The sequence below is a fragment of the Carcharhinus amblyrhynchos genome, chromosome 2, assembly GCF_965287045.1.
Source record: "Carcharhinus amblyrhynchos chromosome 2, sCarAmb.v2.hapA, whole genome shotgun sequence".
Classification (NCBI taxonomy): domain Eukaryota; kingdom Metazoa; phylum Chordata; class Chondrichthyes; order Carcharhiniformes; family Carcharhinidae; genus Carcharhinus; species Carcharhinus amblyrhynchos.
This window is the reverse complement of record NC_137325.1, coordinates 20,082,300-20,102,670: the sequence shown is the minus strand read 5'-3', so window position 1 is coordinate 20,102,670 and position 20,371 is coordinate 20,082,300. Positions and strand designations below refer to the sequence as shown.

General features: G+C 42.5%; 1 protein-coding gene across 1 annotated transcript in view; it reads left to right on the top strand.

Annotated features, from left to right (window-relative positions):
• Positions 1-20,371, top strand: part of ahrra (aryl-hydrocarbon receptor repressor a) — a 203,218-nt gene that overhangs the window by 24,474 nt on the left and 158,373 nt on the right. The window contains exon 3 of the mRNA XM_080203261.1: positions 8,039-8,220. Coding sequence (XP_080059387.1) covers positions 8,039-8,220 — 182 coding nt within the window. The remainder of the gene's footprint in view (positions 1-8,038; positions 8,221-20,371) is intronic.

Here is a 20,371-nt window from a genome sequence, read left to right as displayed (position 1 = left end):
CAGCCCATTAAGTCAGTTTAAATACATGCAAATACATTTAAATGGCCATCGTGCCCATTTTGGGCACGGTCCCGATCGCAGCTATTTTCTGGACCTTGGTAAAGGGGGAGCCAGCGCAGAGGCGGGCACGGATTGCGCTACTCGCCTCGCGCCTGACTTTACCAAGTTTTTGTGCCAGAAAACGGGTGCAACGTGATGGTAAAATTAAAATTAAAATCTTAAAATTGGGCCCACGGTGAACTGTTTAATCGAAAGCACTTTCAACAGGGCTAGGAAAGACACTCGCTTAAGATGACTGCCACAAGCCACCTCATGTCTGGTACCAGTTGACTCATTTTCAGTAAGGTTTCAATAGAAATAAGATGTGCTGAAATATCGTCATGGAATTTCACATCTGCTGCTGCCACAAACTACTCCAAAAAGATTTATTGAAACTGTGCTGAACCTCACATTTACATTTCTATAAGACTACTTCTCAAATGGAGACAGACAATTTACCGGGAGAACAGTTATACGGAAAGGTATTTTACCTATCACATCAAGCTAGACAATGAGTCATTCAGAACTAATTGCTGGGTCATCATAGGCCATGGGACTAGCCACAGTTCGTCCAGACATAAGCTAAACAAATACCTTCTCAAATCATTATAGGGAGAGAGGTCATGTGACTTGAGTAACCATGTTTGAAATCTCTCTTTCGTCTGGGACAGATCTGGCGTGGGTGCGATAATCCTCTCCTCATTTTCACCCCATTTAAAGGCCCTGTATCCATGTCAGTTGAGATCCAGAACAGGGATAGACAAACTAGGAACACAGGAGTAGGCAAATTCATGCCTGCTCCGTCATTCAGTCAGATCATGGCTGATCTCTCCCTGGTTTCAAATCCACTTCCCTACCTATTCCCCATATCCCATTTTTATTAGAACTATATCTGTCTCCTTCTTCAAATCATTCAACAATTCAGACTCCACTGCCCTTTGGGGCAACGAGTTCCACAATGTTTAATGTTTACTTATTAGGATCATAAGTAAGTTTACATTAACATTGCAATTAAGTTACTGTGAAAATCCCTTAGTCACAACACTCCAGCACATGTTCACATACACTGTGGGAGAATTTAGCACTTAACCAGCTCATCCTTTGAACTGAGAGAGGAAACTGGAGCACTTAGAGGAAACCCATGCAGACACGAGGAGAATGTGCAGACTCCGCACAGATAGTGGCCCATGCTGGAAATCAAACCCAGGTCCCTGGCACTGTGAGGCATAACCACTGTGCCACCCTAAACTTCACCACCCTCCGTGAGAAGTAGTTCCTCCTCATCTTAGTTTTAAATCTACTCCTTTCAACTATACCTGTGACCTCTTGATCTAGATTGCCCCATTAGAGGAAACATTTGGTCTGCATTTACTCTAACAATCCCTTCAATACAATTTTGTATTAAATCCCCTCTCATCCTTCTAAGCTCCAGCGAGTAGAAGCCCAAACTGTTTAATCTCCCTTCCCTCAAATTCCTTCAAAAGGCACGTCCATGCAAAAATCAGAGAGTCCTGGAATAGATTGATTGTGTTTTTAGAAAGAAATTGGCCGATGTTTTACAACCTCCACTTGGGCAAGGCTCGTAAAACCCTGCCCGAGGCCAGCAGAAAATTCCGTTCGGCAAGAGCGGACATGCCGGTAAAATTCCGGCTATTATCTCCGACGATTGTAGTTTCATGTGGGTTTCAACTCCTGGAATCTCAAGACTTGTGTGGAGAAAAACCTTCCGCGACCACAGATACCCAGTAAAGGATGAACAGCGGAGTGTCATTTATTCTTTACCTTGTTAGTGTTGAATTTTAATTTGACCTCGCATGTGTGGTTGTGCATATCATGAAGAATGGGTTTGCCGTTTTTAAATATCGTTTTTTTTTACCTGGGTGGTTTTTTAATTTCATAAAAAGAACCTTTTTTGTTTTAAACTCCAGAAAGCTTGCCATCAGTACGTAAATGATTAAGCACAGACAGTGACAGTGGCACAGTGGTTAGAACTACTGACTCACAGCACCAGGGACTTGTGTTCAATTCCCAGTTTCAGTCACTGTCTGTGTGGTGTTTGCACATTCTCCCTGTGTCTGCTTGGGTTTCCTGCCACACTCCGAAGATGTGCGGGTTACGTTGATTGGCCATGCTAAATTGCCCCTTAGTGTCGGGGGTTAGTAGGGTAAATAAGTAGAGTTATAGGGGTTGTGGTTAGTGCAGACTCGATGGGCCGAATGGCCTCATTCTGCACTGTAGGCGTTCTAAGATTTTAAATACCTTCAACTTATTAAATTCACAAAATAAAGGTGCTGTTACTGTCAGACTTGGAATGGTCGGATAGGTGATTCATTTTTTATACCCTGCCTCACATGGCCGTAACAATATACAGCTCCAAACCTACCCCGGCAAAATCTCAAAAATCTTTTGCTTTCCCCTGGAACATAATCCAAATTCCCCTATAAAACTTGCCCTTTTCCAGCTGATTATTCAGCTTATTTTTCAGATTATTGGCAAGTCCGGAGAGAGTGCTTACTTCCCCTTCCAACAAACCCTAACATTGCAGTAAAGTATGTCTAAATCTCAGCTTTGCATTAATAAAATGAACTGAATTCCACAATGAAAACAATTAAGTTCATTCTGCTGTCAACAATGCCTCTTTTGGTTCACTTTATCTGTGCCTCAGTGGGTAACACTCTGACCTCTCGAGTCAGAAGGCTGAGGGTTAGGTTCCAAACCAGGAGATAAGTGCAACAACTAGGTTAATACTCCAGTGCATAACTGAGGGATTGTTGCGTTATCTGAGATGCTATATTTCACATGAGACATTAAACTAAGGCCGCATCAGCCTCTGCGGTGAACGTACAAAACCCCAGGGCAGTACTTGAAAGGAGATCAGGGGAGTTGTCTCTCGTGTCTTGCTCAATCGATCCCCTCAATCAACATCACAGAAACCTCCGGTCAGTGCTGTTTGCAAGTGCTTGTTGTATACTAATTGGCTCCTGTTTAAAGTTTTAATGTTTGCTTATTAGTGTCACAAATAGGCTTACATTAACACTGCAATGAAGTCACTATGAAAGTCCCCCTAGTCGCCACACTCCGGTGCCTGTTCGGGTACACTGAGGGAGAACTTAGCACGTCTTTCGGACTGTGTGAGGAAACCGGAGCACCTGGACCACGCAGACATGGGGAGAACATGCAGACTCCACACAGACAGTGACCAAGATGCTAACCACTGTGCCACTCATTGTGTTTCCTGTAGTATAATGATGACAGCACCACTGCATTGATCGTACAAATTTGGGATGTCTGTGACCCAGGAAGATGCAATATAAATGCAATACTTTATTTTAGTCTTATTGGTGTGCTTTTATACACAAAATATGTAGGTTTTTTTTTAACTACCAGGACTATTCAAAGTTAATTAGATTATTGTTGGATTTGGGTATTAAGGGCTATGGAAGCAAGGTTGGTCAATGGAATAAAGATACAGATTGGCCATGATCTAATTCAATTAAGGAATAGGCTTTTGGGTGCTGAATGGCCTACTCCTGTTCCTAATCCCTCTTTGCATTATTTTTGTTGAACCAAGGAATCCCTGACTTCTTTCTAATCCCACCCAGCTTTTACTCTGTATGTTAGTAGACTTAAAAATATTTTAAAATCTGTGTTTAGCCAAAGACAAAACCATAGAGGTCATTGTGTTCATCTGGATCCATCAAAACAGGAAGGACTTATTACAGGACAGGATTTATACACCCAAGTTGGATCTAAGCAAAAGTGTGCTGTGTCTGCAACACTTTCAGAGCTAAATATAGGCTGTGTATGTAGATAAGTGTAATATACTGGACAAATAAAATGTACAGAATATTTAAAACTAACATTTATCTTTGGCCTTTCTGTGTTTTTGCTGGTCTTTATTTTGCTCTCAATTTCTTTTGGCTCTGATTCTCTCCTACTTGTCCTTTTGCTGCAGTGATTTTTCCATTCATTGCCTCTTCCCTCTTGCTCGCTAAGATCTATGTTTCTGAATGGCAAATGCTCTCCAGAATGAATAATATTAGTCAAAAGAAGAGTCCTGCATTTTATAATGCTTTTCACAGCCTCAGGAGGTCTGAGAGCCAATGCAGTAACTTAGAAGTGTAATCACTGTCGCAATGTAGAAAATATGATGGCCAGTTTGTGCACAGCGAACTTCAAGAAATAATAAGGACTAATAAACATCAGTTGTGAGGTAAATGAAGGGAAAATTTTGGTCAGGATGAGAACTCCCTGCTGCTCGTACTTTAAGGGACATGTATGGGCAAAGTTTTTTATTTCTTGCAGAGAGTGGTGGGTGCCTGGAATGCACTGCCAGAGGAGGTGGTAGAAGCAGAAACATTAGCAACATTTAAGAGGCCTCTGGATGGGTGCATGAATAGGCAGGGAATAGAGGGATACAGGCTGAGAAAGGGCAGAAGGTTTTTTTTAGTTTTGCTGGGGCATCATGATCGACACAGGCTTGGAGGGCCAAAGGGTTTGTTCCTGTGCTGTACTTTTCTTTGTTCTTTGTAATCATTAGAATCCCTAATAAATAAATAAACTTAACTAAACTGCTCTGGAGTGGGTCTTGAACCCAGAACATTCCAGCTAAGTGTTACCAGCTGAGCCATGGTAACATATGGCACAGCGCACCCTTTACTTATCAGCTGCTTGTGAATGTGAGGTTTTTTGGTAAATATGAGCAGAACGATAATGCGTTATAACAGAGTCTGCCTTGCACTGCTTTTACTTCTATTATTGTAGGTTTTGGACTGCATTTATACTTCCAGGGATTAAATACCCTGTTTACATGTCTAATACTCTCTGGCTGCATTCTCAGTTCTGCTGGCCAAGTTCCTCCCAGTACTCGCTCCTATCAATGAACATTTAAAATGTTTATAGTGCGCAAGGAATAGAAAATCCTTGCTCTCTACATATTTAAATAATGTCAGTTTTCATTTAACAAAAGTTCAAAGGCAGGGACCCATGCTTTCCCTGAGTATTTAATAAACCTGGCTTTACTCCATACTGGATATTACATTGAAGTGGTGTGACTCTTTCCCTAGAGTAAGCTTGAGCTGTGACTCCAGGTTGACGCACTCAACTGGTTTTCCCTAAATAAGGAATTGCCCTTTGCTCTTCATCGCGAGGGTAGGATCATTGTGAAACTACTGTGCGCATATCCCCACCTCAGGGTGTTACAACCCTTTTTTATTTATCAGTGTCACAAGCAGGTGTCACATTAACACTGCAATGAAGTTACTGTGACAATCCTCTAGTCGCCACACTCCGGCACCTGTTCGGCTACACTGAGTGTGAATTTAGTATGGTTAATGCGCTTAACTAGCACATCTTTGGACTGTGGGAGGAAACCGGAGCACCCGGAGGAAACCCACACAGACACGGGGAGAACGTGCAGACTCTGCACAGACAGTGACTCAAGCCAGGAATTGAACCTGGATCCCTGGCGCTGTGAGGCAGCAGTGCTAACCACTGTACCACCATGTCATTTTAAAATGACTGAGAGAGGAGACTGTAAGAAGTAGTTGCAGAATTCCTTGATATATGAGGATCCCTGTCAAAAAGATGGCTTGAGCAACATTGGCCCTTGCGTGTTTAGAAACAGAGTTAAGAATCAACAGAGAAAGAATGTGGTTGAGATTGAGGGAAGTTCCTTTAGATCTCGCCTACCACAAACCATTCACCCACTGATCCCTGGAAGTGGCCACAAACTGTCAAAATCCTGCAAAGTAGATCAACGGTTAGCACCTTTTGAGTTAAGCAAGAGATGAAACAAGTGAGGAATGATAATAACTGCATGCAATTTTTAGCTGGTAAATAGGCCATTCAGCCCAACAGATCTATGCTGATCATCCTATCCCATACAAACCTTCTCCCAGGTTATTCCCTCTAACCGTATCAAGGTATCTATTATTCCTTTCTCCCTCATGTAGGTACCTATTAATGCATCTATACTATTCACCTCTATTACGATAGGAGGGAAGGACAATGGATTCGACCTCATAGACTGTCACATTGTGAGATGTTTTGGTCATTTCTAGGAAACCAGAATTTGATGTGAGCTCTTTTAGATACATAGAAACTAGAAGCAGAAGTAGGCCATTTGGCCCTTCAAGCCTGCTTCGTCATTCATTTTGATCATGGCTGATCATCGCATTCTATATCCTGATCCTCCCATATCCCTTAATCCCTTCAGCCCCAAGGGCTTTATACACTTTCTTCTTGAAATCAGACAACGTTTTGGCCCCAACTACTATCTGTGGTAGTGAATTCCACACATTCACCACCCTCTGAGTGAAGAAATTTCCCCTCGTCTCAGTTCTAAAAGGTTTACCCCTTATCCTCAAACTATGACCCCTAGTTCTGGACTCCCCCACCATTGGGAACATTCTTTCTGAATCTAATCTGTCTAACCCCATTAGAATTTTATAAGTTTTTCTAAAAATTTCAGCTTGCTGACCTTGTGACTGAATTGGAAATGTTAGCGAAGAAACGAATTTTAAGGAAAACAGGAAAGATCTAAGAAAGGAAATTTGTGAAAGGGTGGAAAGCAGGGGATATTGAATGACAAAGGTCTTAATGGTACAAAACAAATCAGCAGCCCAATTCTGGCCCTTTCTCTTTCCCTTGTGTTCTTACACTCACCTTTCCTGTAACAGAGCAAAGATAAATCCGTGTGCTGTTGTAAGACATTCATTGGCAAGCATGTTCGGTGAGGTTGACTATCAGACAGATGCATCACATTGTACAAGGTTTGGACAGATGAGGAGGTTGGAAGTGCAGAGAAAGGAAAGGAAAGTTCCCTTCATACTGAAGCAGTTGTGAGGAATTTTATGAAGGAGTATCCTTTTCAATATTGTCAAACATTTCTCCTTCTGTCTCAGAATTGGCCTACCAGCCTAGAACGCATTGACACCCTTTGCTCTGTGCTTATCAATTATTGAGCCTTTTCTCAGCCTAAGAATGACCAAGGCAGCTGCTTTGAGCAGTGAAACTCAAACTAGATCAACTCAATTAATCTCTCTTTCTCCCTCTCCCTCTCCCTTCTTCCCCCTCTCTTCTTCCTCCCCTCTCTTCTTCCCTCACTTTCTTCTTCCCCCATCCCTTCTTCCCCCTCTCTCTCTTCTTCCCCCTCTCCCTTCTTCCGCCTCTTTTTTCTTCCCCCTCTTTTTTCTTCCCCCTCTTTTTTCTTCCCCCTCTTTCTTCTTCCCCCTCTTTCTTCTTCCCCATCTCTCTTCTTCCCCTTTCTCTTCTTCCCTCTCTCCTCGATTCCCCACTCTTCTCGATCCCCTCTCTCTTCTCAATTCCAGCTCTTCATGATTTCCCCCCTTTGTCATTTCCCTCCCTTTGCTTGTTTCCCCCCTCTTCTCGTTTTGCCTCTCTCACTTCATTTCCTCCACTCTCTTCTTTTCCTCTCCCCTTTCTCCTCCCTTCTCCTCTCTGTTTCGCCCAGTTTGATGATAGAACCCAGCTCCAGATTATTGTAGAGGCCAACCTTTCTGACCTTCCATCAAAATCTGGAGATAAACCGCTCTAAAGTAAGTGCAGAGCCAGGGGAAAGTGGTGGGACAGGAGCGATTAAATAACAGACCGGATGCTGGTGCAAGGCAAAATATGGTGGAAATGGAGCAAGTAAAATAAAATCTGGGAAAAAGAGGTGCAAGTGGCTTCAACAGGACAGCCGAGTGGGAAGAAAGCATGGAAAATCTGGGAACATGGCAAAAGGTCAAGTAGACCGAGGGTGCCCAGTGGCCAGGACACTTTCACCCTAACTATCAGCCCACACCATCTCTGTTCCCAATCCAAACATCCTCAATGACCAGCACCTGCCCCCTGATCATTTTTCAGTAAATAAATACCTTATTTTCAACCTCAACATGTCTGATATTAAAACGTACACAATAATCTCTGTTTGTTTGTTCATAAGAGAATCACGTATTGTGAATAATCACTGCTATTTCTGGATTGTTCCAAACAGCAAGTCAGCCCCAACCAGTGTGAAGTCCAATCCATCTAAAAGACACCGAGACCGTCTGAATGCTGAGTTGGACCATCTGGCTAATCTCCTGCCATTTCCACCAGATATCATTTCCAAATTGGATAAACTTTCCGTCCTTCGCCTCAGCGTCAGCTACCTTCGAGTGAAAAACTTCTTCCAAGGTAGGCCCGTTTAATGCAAATGGGTTCATTATTTTAATTGTTCTACATCTCCTTCTTGCTCACTTATATTGACCCATCTTGCCCTTTTTATGTTGATTATTTCAAATACTGTTCATCCTCGCTCCAATCCCTTTTTGCATTTTCCCTCTTTTATGTTGTGCTATGTTTTACCTCACGTTTTCTATCTGCTTCTATTTCCCTTCACTGTAATTTCATCCATGTACTTTCAGCCTATTTTCCCATCTCTATTTTCTTGCAGTTCCCTCGGATGGCCTCTCCCCTTTCACCCCAAACCCTCCTCCCACCATTGGCTGCAATGTCTTCAGCTGTCTGGAGGAATTCCCCTTCTAAAGTTCTCTGCATCTGCTCCTCGTTCTCATTCCAAATACCGTCTGTAAGACCCATTTCTTTGAACCCAGCTTTGAGTCACTGATCCCAATATTATCTCCTTTGGCTTGATGCCCCTTTGACTCACAGCTATGTACCTTGGCACCTTTGTCCAAGGTGATTTATGAGTGCGCGTTCTGGTTGGAATTGTATTTGAAATGAACTTCACATTTTATTGCTGTCTTGGTAACTTTTTGGGTGTGGGGATTCTCTCTTGCTGTCTTTGGCTTTTGGTCTTTTCCTTAAGATTACCCCTGCACTTCCAGAAAAAGCTGTTTTGAATTTTTTCCCATGTTATTCAATAGCATTTGCTGCGTTCCTTTTAAAACTCTTCAAATCTGTCATTCATTTTCAAAGCATGTTTTTGTGCTTTGTGAGTTATTGAAACCATCATTGTTAATCCTTGACAAAATTCAGTCTTGATCATCTTAAGCCTTATTCTCATCTCCGCAACCACTAGTTCCAGTATGTCTTGTGAGTTTAAAATTCTCATCTTTGTTTATGAGTCCCTCCAAGGCCTTGCTCCTCCTTATCTCAAAACCCTCCTTAAAGCCTGGACCCTCCGGGATCTTGGCGCACCTCTAATTATGGCCTCATGCACATTCCCTGGTTTTCATTGATCTATCAATCCATCAGCTGTGCCTAGGTGCTAACCTTTGAAATGCCCTCCTTAAACCTCTCTGCTTCTCTATCTCTCTCCTCCTTTCAAATGCTTAAAACCTACCGCTCCAGCCAAGCTTTTGGCTCTCTGTCCCAGTATCTCCTTATGTGGCATTGTGTCAAATTTTGTTTGGTAATGCTCTTGTGAAACGCCTTGGGATATTTTACTACATTAAAAGCACTATAGAAATTTTTTTAACTGAGTCTCTGAAACAATTCCTTATTGAAGTAACATGATTAGTCTCTTGCTCCCCATTTATCATCCGTTCCTTCCATAGTAGCGATAATGTGGCACCGATACAGTATTGGCACTGATACAACATTGGTGGAGGCTACTCCTTAGAGATATTGGGGGGAATTTTCCCCTCCCGCCCACCACGGGAATCGTAGTGAGTGGGACATGAACTGTGCAAAAGTCTGTTGACGTTGAGTGGGATTTTCCAGTCTTGGGATGAGCGCAGCCAGAAATTCCCACCAATTGTGTGCACTTGGACCTAAAGTGAGTTGTCCACCTCAGTTTATATATTTTAATAGCTCATGTGAGTGTCAAAGAGTATGGGAAATCCAAATGGCACAACATGGAAGAGCTACTGGCTGCCTTAATATAACGTGCATGTTTTAAAAAATATTTGAATCAATGGCGGAACTTTAACACAGTAAGAAGTCTCACAACACCAGGTTACAGTCCAACAGATTTATTTGTAGCAAATACCACTAGCTTTTGGAACTGGCTGTTCCTTCATCAGGTGGCTGGGAGTTCTGATCACAAACTGATAATAAACCTGTTGGACTTTAACCTGGTGTTGTGAGACTTCTCACTATGTTTACCTCAGTCCAACGCCGGCACCTCCACATAGGAACTTTAACTTGCAGGGGAGATGGTCTGAAGTTGGATGGAAACTGAAAGTTTAATTACACCCACAACCTGGCTCCTTTGGGGTTTGACAGAGGAGTGCTTGACTGTGGGTGCGTAACCTGCTCTCCAGAGTTGCTGCAATCATTAGTGCAAGTGAATCAGCAATAGGACAGTATTTAATATCATAATTGCATGGAAATTAGGATATTTTCAATTGATTTATACATTCTTATGAATTAGACGCCTCAAGTGTGACTTTCTTGGGAAACTTTTCATTGAAAAGAAAGAGAGAATAAAGTGTGGGTGTTTATAGTTTAGATTCCCCAAAGGCTCAAATAAAAAGCAAAAATATTGCAGATGCTGGAGATCCGAAATAAAAAGCAGAAAGGGCTGGAAAACCCAGCAGGCCTGGCAGTATCTGTGGAGAGAGAAACCAGAGGCTGGAATTTTCCAGCCATTCTAGATGGTGGAATCTGTCCTCACCGGTGGCAATCCGCAGTTTGTGTTTCTTGGCAGCAGGGGGTAAATAGAACGGGAAACCCCCGTTAACAGTGGAGGGGTTAGAACATCCTGCCATCAGTCAATGGGGGGGCCATCGCCACAGCTCTGAAACACGCTGAGTGGTGGGACTTGCAGAAAATCCAATGTTTTGAATTCAGTATGACTTTGGACCTGCTAATTTTCTTGCAGCACTTTGTTTTTATGTTGATCAGTAAAAGCTGAGTGCTTAAAGCCACTTTGTCAGCTCCCCCCTCCAGCAAACGTTTCATAGAATTATTACAATGCAGAAGGAGGCCATTTAGCCCAGCAAACCCGCACCAACTCTCCAACTGAGCATCTTACCCGGGCTCTAGAGGAAACAATCCAAACCTGCAGAAAGCACCATGGACCTTCCTGACATTATATTGGATGAAGGGGTTGCTCACTGTTCCAAGTAGCCACAGTTTGTTGTAATGGGATTAGCAGATACACAGGAGAGTGGTGCAGAGCATTAAGGTGCCGAGATCACAGGGGGCAGTACCTGTGTCAGATGGTCTATACATATAAGACCAACTCCCTTGACCTGACTGAAGACTCTTGTCCACATTGCTGTTGCTCTGGAGCCACATGTAGACCAGACTAGGTAAGGATGGCAGATTTCCTTCCCTGAAGGACATTAGTGGGTTTTTCAGACAATTAACAATGGTTTCACAGTCATCAGTAAATTCTTAATGCCAGATTTTTTTTTATTGAATTCAAATTCCACCATCTGCCATGGCAGGATTTGAACCCCAGTCCCCGGAACATTAGTCGAGTTTCTGGATTAATAGTCTAGCGATAATATCACTGGGCCACTGCCTCCCTTCTGAACCTGATGGCCGCTCCTGGTGCATTCCTTAATTTACTTGGCAACCAGTGACCACTGTAAACATCTTAAGGATATCTCAATCGGTAAATAAGTAGGATAGGTTGTTTGCCAGTGCGTCAATTTATGTCAATTTCTCCTGCTTTGACAAAAGCCAGAATAATTTGCACTCAAAATCTTGCTGTCTTGCCATGGGTACAGGGTGTAGCCTTTGACAGCATACACGCTTGCCAATCCAAGGAGCACCACAGCAACCAAGAACTTTTATCAACTGTGTAAGGTCTTGTTCCATCTAACAGCTAGTGTTCTGTGTTCCGGTCACCACATTACAGGAACAGTATGACCACACTAGTCAGGGTACCTAAAGGATTGGGGTTGTTTTCTTTAGAATGGAGGAAGATGAGGGATAATTTAATTGAGGCATTTTTTTTAAATTGAGGGGCAGAGAGAAAGGAAGGACCTAGTTTGGTTCGCTGAGTGGTCGATAGCTGGGGGCACAGGTCTAAAATAATTGGCATAAGGATTAGATGGGAGATGAAGACAAATGTTTTGATTTCAGTGGTGTTGAGAATCTGGAACTTGCTGCCTGAAAGGATGGTATAGCGAGAAACTTCATTTAAATAAAAATACTAGGAGGTTCACCTGAGATGGCATAACCCACAGGGCTACAGAGGAAGTGTTGGATTAGTCTATATTGCTCTTTCTCAGGTAGTGTAGGCATGAAGGCCAAATGGTCATCTCCTGTGCCCTAAACTTGCTGTTTCCATGAGCAGCTTGGGTGAAACTACAGAACAGGCTCATGAAGATGGGTACCAGATTCCCTCAGAGTTGTCAGGATACTTGCCTGGTACTGCATGCCCAATTAATGGCAATTTAAATGTCTTATCCTCACCTCCGCTGCCCATGACAGGAGGTGACTTGAGATCCAACAATATAGTTTTGTGAAAACTATTTATAATTTAATGAGCACTCTGTATTCAGGACACAGGCTGTTCTGCATCATGCTCTCTTTGAGACTCTCAGTCGTCCAGTTACTGATGTCACAGGTACATCATCGATATCACTATGGTTTCATTAACATATCCATTAATTCATTGCTCTACAAAAAGCCCTATTTACAAATCAAAATCTGCCTTTCATCCATATCAAAGGCTACACTCGCCTGATGATCTTGGTGACTTTGTCAAGGATCATTTCCATGCTGCAACAATAGCAGATACATTATTAGAGAATTTCAAGCGTGGATTGCAGAGAATATTGCAGCTGAATATAGGAGGTGAAACCACATTCGAGGACTTGAGAGCAGAAAGAGAGTTTGGCAATGTGATGATAGTTTGCAATAGCAGATAGTCCAAGCGTAGGTTCAGGGGGCTTTGTAAATTTGTCAGAGAGGGAAGACAGCACCATTTAGAGTCTTGAGTATTGTGCCAGGAAGGAAAGTTGAGTGGGCAGTAGTTTAGTGGGAATAAAAATGTGAGATCAAGAAGTGGATGAAATGAGATCTGAGAAGGTACAAGAGAAATGGAAGAGAAAGATGCAGGTTCAAGACCAGGGCAGGAGAGAAACCTTAAGATAGGCTGGACCTGATGAACTAAGGAAAACTGTGGCAGAGGCAACTGACAGAAAGATCTCAATCTTGGGTAGAAAGGACATCATGAGCTGTGAGCACCTGTTGATGGTTGCTGGGAGTGAGAAGGTCAGGAAGGGGAGAGGGATTGATGTTTGCTGGGAGTGGGAGGGGTGGGCAGGGGAGAAAGAGCGATGGTTGCTGGGAGTGGGAGGGGTGGGAAGGGAAGAGAGATTGATGGTTGTTGGGAATGATAGGGTTGGGAAGAGGAATCGGATTGACAGTTGCTGAGACCAGAAGGGGCAGGAAAGGGAGAGGGATTAATGGTTGTTGGGAGTTGGAAGGGTGGGACATGGAGCGGGACTGATGGTTGCTAGAGGCAGGAAGGGGAGAGGGATTGATGGTTGTTGGGAAGGGTGGGACATGGTGCAGGATTGATGGTTGCTGGAGGCAGGAAGGGGAGAGGGATTGATGATTGCTGGGGTGGGAAGGGGGGATGGATTTAAAGAGACGGTTTGAGTGGAGAAGGGAATCCTATCCTATTGCATCGAGCACCAATTTTACAGCTAAAGCTAAGAAAATAAATTTCTTGCATACTGGCAATTATCATCTATCTTTAACTTGAGGAATTAGCACAGATGAAATGGCTAAGCCAGTTCGTAGGATGACACTTGATTTGCTCAACACTTGGAAAGATCCTTAGGCTTGGTATATTTGACTATAAAACGTGTACCTGATCACAACAAAATTTAGATCCCAGTAGAGAATTTCACTGAACCCAATTGCGTCCTCTGCACCCCAATTACACAAAGCTTTTGTGTGTCTGTTTCATGCAATAAACCTTCTCCAATTCTTGCCTGTTTTCAGTTCTCAGTACAATTTATTGTTTTCAATCCAGCGGATGTCAGCCATCATTATACACTGCTAACTGTGTTTACCTGCTCAAAGTCAGCTGAAAGTCAGACATAGAATAAACATCAGAAAGTGCTTAGATATTTTAATAAGCAGCCAATGGAAATTCTGCCCAGCGTACATTTCTCTGTTCATTTATTAGATTTACATTGAACAGCATGACAATATTAAAGACAGAATGGTCATTAACAAAGGAAAACTAATTTCTTCCAAAATGCATTAATTTTGCATACGCAATGAATTAGATATAAACATGCTATTTCGTTTAAATGCATGTAAATCACACTAAATCATTTGCTACATCAAACTAGGTTCCCTGTTGTTTCCACTTGTACAAAGTTGTTGCCATCTGGCTCCAATCTTTTGGCTTTTCATGACCCAGTTTCTCAACGTTTGTTAGGTTGGCATTTACTGGGCATGCTCACAGGTCAGGATTTGGCCATTAGACCGATACAACTGCTGGCTTCAATTCTACACATCATCCAACTAATGTAGCTCAGACTCTGCATTGTCACTAGCAAATCCTACCTTTAGAGGCCAGGACTTGCCTGTCTGAGAGGCAAAAATATTCACTCTTGGGCACCTTGGAGTTTGAGTCACCTTAGTTCATAAAATAGCAAGTGGCACAGTGGTTAGTACTGCTACCTCACAGCACCAGGGACATGGATTTGACTCCCGGCTTGGATCACTGTCTGTGCAGTCTGCACATCCTCCCTGTGTCTATGTGAGTTTCCTCCGGGTGCTCCAGTTTCCTCCCACAGTCCGAACGATGTGTTGGTTAGATGCATTGGCCGTGCTAAATTCTCCCTCAGCATACCCGAACAGACAACTAGGAGATTTTCACAGTAACTTCATTGTAGTGTTAATGTAAGCCTACTTGTGACACTATTTTTTTTTAAAAGTGTTAGCGCAGACATTTGTAATTCCACACGCACTCATACCAAGCCTTGTTCACCCATGATTCCACCTTCTCACTGACGGACATTGGCTGCCAATCTGGAACACCTCATTCTTCAAATACATTTTTGGATGATGGGTGGAATGCGTGCCCACACTGAACTAATCAGAATGAGAGATTGCTCCTCAGAGTGAAGGAAATTGGAAATGTTAAATGCATACCTGTGATTCCAGGGTTGGGGAAGAAATGTGTTGTGGTGCATCTCAAAATTGACATTATGGAGATTATTCAAGAGACCGCATGCTGGTCCAAACTGAAACCCAATATTGGCAATTAGTTGTCAATAAACTTTAAACTTGGCAATCTTGCTTCTAATTCCAGTACAGTGCTCATTCTGGATCTGGTTATACACAACGATGAATTTGCCAGGTTGTGTTTGTTCTTCTTAAAAATATGTTAATTTACTTCCGTGTTTGGCTGAATCGTAGTGGAGACTCTCCCTCCCCCCGCCCCATCCCACCCCAAAAAGTTTTATGAGAAAAGCTTGGGCATGATTTTGCATTCAGGTTTTTCCGCAGTCATGCTGTAATGATGAAAATAAAAGTGGACTTGGCAAAGCCCTTTCCCCTGCTAGTTATTCCAGGAACAGGATCACAGAAATGTCCTCGCTGTTCTCCATGACAGTTAAAGGGTTCCCCAGTAATATTTCTATCCCAACTGCTGAGATCTGGAAGACTTTTAAACGCTGGGAACACACATCGGGATGCAAGTATGAAACAGGCAAAAACCAATTGGTGCCTTATTTTACAGTATTCCATATTTTCTGTTGATTTGAATATATGATGATTGTACAAAACAAGCTGCCAGTTCACCAGCGCTCATTCACCAAAGACTAATTTCACTCCCCATGAGTTGATTAACCTGTTGTCTTATGGGCAACAATTCATTTTAAAAGAAACAATCCACCTAAAATTATGCGACAAGACATTTGAAGCCATCTCTTTTGAGTATTAACGTTATTTTACATTGATGGAGCAAGGTGTACAGTAAGACTCTTGGCATTAAGATTGAGTTTGAGTGCTTTAATGTTTCACCACCTTTTCTGATGTGGATTTACTGCAGTGATAACCGTTGCTATACGCAGGAACACTAAGCAATTTGGCACAAAAACAGAAAAGGCTGGAAAATCTCTGCGGGTCTGACAGCATCCGCGGAGGGAGAGAATAAAGCCAAAGTTTCAAGTCAGGATGACCCTTCATCAGGTTACAAAGCAATTTAGCACTTTCTGAGACTTTGCATCAACAATCTTGTCACATTTATGCAAGTCTTACTATTAGCAACTCATTTAACCCTTCAGCTTCTGTTGATACTTGAACCATTTCTCTGATGAACATTAATGTTAGTAGAATAAAGGTCTTCAAATGTCGAGTAACATTACCGTAAAGGACTAACATAATCCAATGACCTGACCACTATCTTTGGTCCCTTTTGGTATCCCTGACAGGAAGTCCTATAAGGCAACTTCCTGCAAGAAAGAATGGAAATTCCTTCCTCTTGGGTTTAAAGAACAAATTTTCCTACATGTTTTCTGACACCATTAACTATTGTTTTGAGTACTGCCAAAAAAACTGCTTAACTGTAGTACGTGATGGGCAAGTCTTTGGCTTAACGGGGGAATGGATGATTCATAACTTGTTTAGTTCTGTTTTGCCTTGTCATCTCTCCACTTACTATATGGTTTCTGTTAGATTAATGATACAAGAAAACCACTAAGAACATGCATTGATAAAGTGGATAGCTTATGCGTCTGCAACTTTGGGAACTATGCAGACACCTGAATTTATTGCACAGCAGTTAGCATGTTGAAGAGTTCAGGACTGGAATCTTCCAACCATTCACACCAGCCAGATTCTCCAGTCCCACTGCAGTGAACAGAGATTTGGCTAAGCGCCAAATCCTCCCTCCTCATTTGCAGCAATAGTGGAGTAGTGAAAAGCCAGAAAAATCTGACCCAGATCACAGCATAAACTGTGGGAAGTTAGAAGGGCTGACTTAACCATAGTTCTGAGATGAGAAGACAGTCTGTAAATCTGAGTGTTGTATTATTTTGTTCTGTGAAGCTTATGGGATGGATTAACTGCTTCGAGCCTCTTGCAGTTCTTTTTCAAATGGCATAGAAGTATTCAAGCAGGATAACTGGGACTGTGTGTTTGATATATAGAGAGCTGCGCAATGACATAGCGGTTAGCATTGTTGCCTCATAGTACTAGGGACCCAGGTTTGATTCCTGGCTTGGTCTGTGTGGAATTTGCGAATTCTCCCCGTGTATGCGTGGATTTCCTTCAGATCCTCTAGTTTCCTCCCACAGTCCAAAGACATGCTGATTAAGTGCATTAACCAAGCTAACTTCTCCTTCAATGTACCGGAACAGGTGCCGTGGTATGGTGACTAGGGGATTTTCACAGTAGCTTCATTACAGTGTGAATATAAGCCTACGTGTGGCAATAGTAAATAAACATTTACTTTTATATGGTGGCACAATGGATTGTCACTGGACTGGTAATCCAGGGATCTAGGATAACGCCCTGGAGGCTCGAGTTCGAATCCTACCAAGGCAGATGATGAAATTTAAACTCAATTAAAAATTTGGCGTTAGCGGGTAACAGATGCCATTTTTTAAAAATGAGTTATCTTGCCAGCAATGGCCACATCCCATGAAAGAATAAAAAAAGACTGCATTAGAATGGCAGGCATGAAACATTAAAGCATTCAAACTCAGTCTCAATGCCAAGAGTGCTACTGTACATCTTGCTTTGTTAGTGCAAAAAAATGTCAATACTCAAAAGAGATGGATTCTAATGTCTTGCCATAGTAGGGGAGGCAATGGCCTAGCAGTATTGTCCAGAGACTCCAGCTCAAGTTCTGGGAGTCCATGTTCAAATCCCAACACGGCAGAATTTGAAGTCAATAAAAAATATTTGGAATTAAGAATCTACTGATGACTATGGAACAATTGTTGATTGTTGGAAAAACCCATCTGATTCACTAATGTCCATAAGGGAAGGAAATCTACTGTCCTTACCTGGTCTGGCCAACATGTGACTCCAGAGCCGTAGCAATGTGGTTGATTCTCAACTGCCCTCGGACAATCAGGGATGGATGATAAATGCTAGCCAGACAGTGACACCTATATCCGATGAATAAAAAAAACATAATTTTACACGGACTGTTTCTTTTAAGATGAATTGTTGTCCTGCCAGCAATGGCCACATCCCATAAAAATTTAAAAAATACTGCATTGGAATGGCAGGTTTCCTCCTCTAATGAACATTTTCAACAATAATTTGAGCTTTTTCTGATTAAGGAAAGATTTGCATCTTTATAGTGAGTCCCAAATGATTCACAAACAATTACGTACATTTACGTATATTCAGTGCTGTGAAATGCACAGCAGCCAACTTACACACAGCAAGATCCCACAGACAGCTCCATGGTCACCAATGTCCCATTATTTTAAATTTCCTGATTCTTCTGAACTGAACTCACATTTTCAAATAGTACGGCAAGATTCAGGCTCACAGTTCCCTGGATTACTAGTTGAGGCCTTTGTATCACTAATCCAATAGTGTTCCTGAATCCACGGTTGATTACCAGGAAGTAACCTATTAAGTTTTTTTAAAAATGAGAATACGGCAATGATGAGTTAGAACAGAACAATAGAACAGAAGCTCTGCTTCTGCATCTTGCTGATCTTTGGAATTCCATCGCTGCCAGATAACCATTCAGTTGTATTTGGAACGTTTGGGTAAACAGAAAATGATTAATTAAAGAAGAAAAGGGTTAATAATGTTAGAATCATTTTGTCAGAGAGAGTTCCTGTGCTGGTTAAGAAAAGACTTGCATTTTTATAGTGTGTTCCACCAATCTTATCAAATCCCAAATGATTCACAAACAATTACATACATTTTGAAGTATATTCAGTGTTGTGAAATGCACAGCAGCCAATTTACACACAGCAAGATCCCACAGACAGGTTGGATCATCTGTGTTTCCAAATTGGTTGAGGGGCCAGTACTGGCCCCAAAAGATTGAAATAGTGCGAAGACAATAATCTCTCCCTCGATGTTAGTAAAACAAAGGAGATTGCCATCGACTTCAGGAAGCATAGTGGAGGACTTGCCTCTGTCCACATCAAAGGGAATGAAGTGAAAATGGTCGAGAGCTTCATGTTTCTAGATATCCAGATCACCAACAACTTGGCCTGGTCCCTCCACACCGACACTATAGTTAAGAAAGCCCATCAACTCCTCTACTTTCTCAAGAGGCTAAGGAAATTCGCTATGTCCGCTATGACTCTCACCAATTTTTACAGATGCACCATAGAAAGCATCCTTTCCAGGTGCATCACAGCTTGGTATGGCTCTTCCTCTGCCCAAGACCACAAGGAAATATGAAGGGTTGTGAATGCAGCACAGTCCATCACACAAACCAGCCTTCCATCCATTGACTCCATCTACATTTTCCGATGCCTCAAAAAATTATGTAGTGGCACGGTGACACAGCGGTTAGCACTGCTGCCTCACAGTGCTAGGGACCTGGGTTTGTTTCTGGCCTTGGGTGATCTGCCTATGTGGAGTTTGCACATTCTTTCTGTGTCTATGTGGGGTTTCCTCCAGGTGCTCTGGTTTCCTCCCACACTCCAAAGATGCCCCTTTGTGTCAGGAGGTTCTAGTAGAGTAAATATGTGTGGTACAGGTATAGACTGGGTGGGATTGTGAACATAGTAAGAAGTCTCACAACACCAGGTTAAAGTCCAAAAGATTTACTTAGTAGCAAAAGCCATTAGCTTTTGGAGCGCTGCTCCTTCGTCAGTGATGGGAGTTCTATTCACAAACAGGGCCTATAAAGACACAAACTCAATTTACAAAATAATGATCGGAATGCAAGTCTTGATAGTTAATCAAGTCCTAAAGATACAGACAATGTGAGTGGAGAGAGCGTTAAGCACAGATTAAAGGGATGTGTATTGTCTCCAGACAGGACAGTTAGTGAGATTTTGCAAGTCCAGGCAAGTCGTGGGGGTTACAGATAGTGACACTTGAACTCAAGATCCCGGCAGAGACCTGGCTATCAGTCTCTGCTCAGTGACTCTGCGCTGTTGTGTGTTATGAAGCCGCCTTGCAGAACACTTACCTGAAGATCAGAGGCCGAATGCCCGTGACCGCTGAAGTGTTCTCTTGCCTGGTGATTGTCTGGTGATTGTCGAGTGGTGTTCATTCATCCGTTGTCATAGAGTCTGCATGGTCTCCCCAATGTACCACGACTCAGGACATCCTTTCCTGCAGTGTATCAGATAGACAACATCGGCCGAGTTGAAAGAGTATATACCATGTACCTGGTGGATGGTGTTCTCACATAAGATGATGGCATCCGCGTTGATGATCCGGCATACCTTGCAGAGGTTGCTGTGGCAGGGTTCTGTGGTGTTGTGGTCACTGTTCTCCTGAAGGCTGAGTAGTTTGTTGC